This window comes from Empidonax traillii, unplaced genomic scaffold (genome assembly GCF_003031625.1).
Source record: "Empidonax traillii isolate 1590-97213 ecotype Southwest subspecies unplaced genomic scaffold, ASM303162v1 scaffold577:size403777, whole genome shotgun sequence".
Lineage (NCBI taxonomy): Eukaryota > Metazoa > Chordata > Aves > Passeriformes > Tyrannidae > Empidonax > Empidonax traillii.
Genome location: NW_020955770.1, coordinates 314,925 through 315,864, shown reverse-complemented (window position 1 = coordinate 315,864; position 940 = coordinate 314,925). Strand labels below are relative to the sequence as shown.

Here is a 940-nt window from a genome sequence, read left to right as displayed (position 1 = left end):
ACTTCTAAAAACTTTACACCTGCATTTCTTTTACAGAGGCAGTGCTAAACCCTGGGCCCATTGAAGGAAGCAGCCGAGCTGCAGGTGATGTGGACAGCACCAGGTCGCTCTTCACAACCTCCTTTTTGTGGGTGGACCCATCACCTCTTCTCTGAGAGAAGCAAGAAAACAAAGCAGCGGTGAAAGAAAAGAATAAATCAGAGCAAATCATGTTTCAGCATGACTATTATTTTTTTCTCTGTATTCCCCCCCCCTCTACTGATACGTAAAAAAAATATATATTATATTATATTTTCCTTTTCTTAAATTATTTTTTTTTTTCTCAGCCTCAGTCCCAGCCAAAGTCCTGCCCCGTCATCTGGTAGAACTTCATGTTGAAGGGCCGGTAGAAGTCCCGCAGCCTCTGCACCACCTCCTGGTCGATGTCGGGGTGGGTCCTGCCTTTGGTCTTGCCCAGGCAGTGGGGTTTGCTGCTGCCTTCCGCCTTCTTCAGGCACGGGAAGCCCTTGGTTTTGTTGAAGTAGAAGTGTTTGTCGGTGATGATCCTCTTGAGGCCCAGAAAGTCCTGGACCTTGCCCAGCTCCCCCGCGGGGTCGCTGATCAGCCTCTCCCCGCTGACGAAGAGGATCTGCCCGATGGGGAAGTAGAGGAGCCAGTTCTCCAGGTGCTTGGCGTAGATGCCAATCTGGATGGCGCTCCACGAGGTGTCGATCAGGCCCGTAGTCCTGTTTTTGAAGGTCAGGCTCTCAAAGGTGGGGATGTCGGGCTTCTTGGAGAGCGTCTGGGTGTAGTCCGAGATGGCTCTGGTCACGGGGTCCCGCACCACCACGATGAGCTTCGTGCCCTTGGACATGGAGGAGATGCGGGCTGGGGCCTCCTTGGTGACGAAGTAGCTGGGGGTCTTCTCCATGGTGATCTGCCCCTCCAGCGTCCTGGGCAT

At 53.0% G+C, this 940-nt stretch overlaps 1 protein-coding gene across 1 annotated transcript in view; it reads right to left on the bottom strand.

Moving 5' to 3' along the window:
* Positions 1 to 328: 328 nt before the first annotated feature.
* Positions 329 to 940, bottom strand: part of HS3ST3A1 (heparan sulfate-glucosamine 3-sulfotransferase 3A1) — a 33,708-nt gene continuing 33,096 nt past the window's right edge. Inside the window, exon 3 of the mRNA XM_027898075.1 lies at positions 329 to 874. Coding sequence (XP_027753876.1) covers positions 329 to 874 — 546 coding nt within the window. The remainder of the gene's footprint in view (positions 875 to 940) is intronic.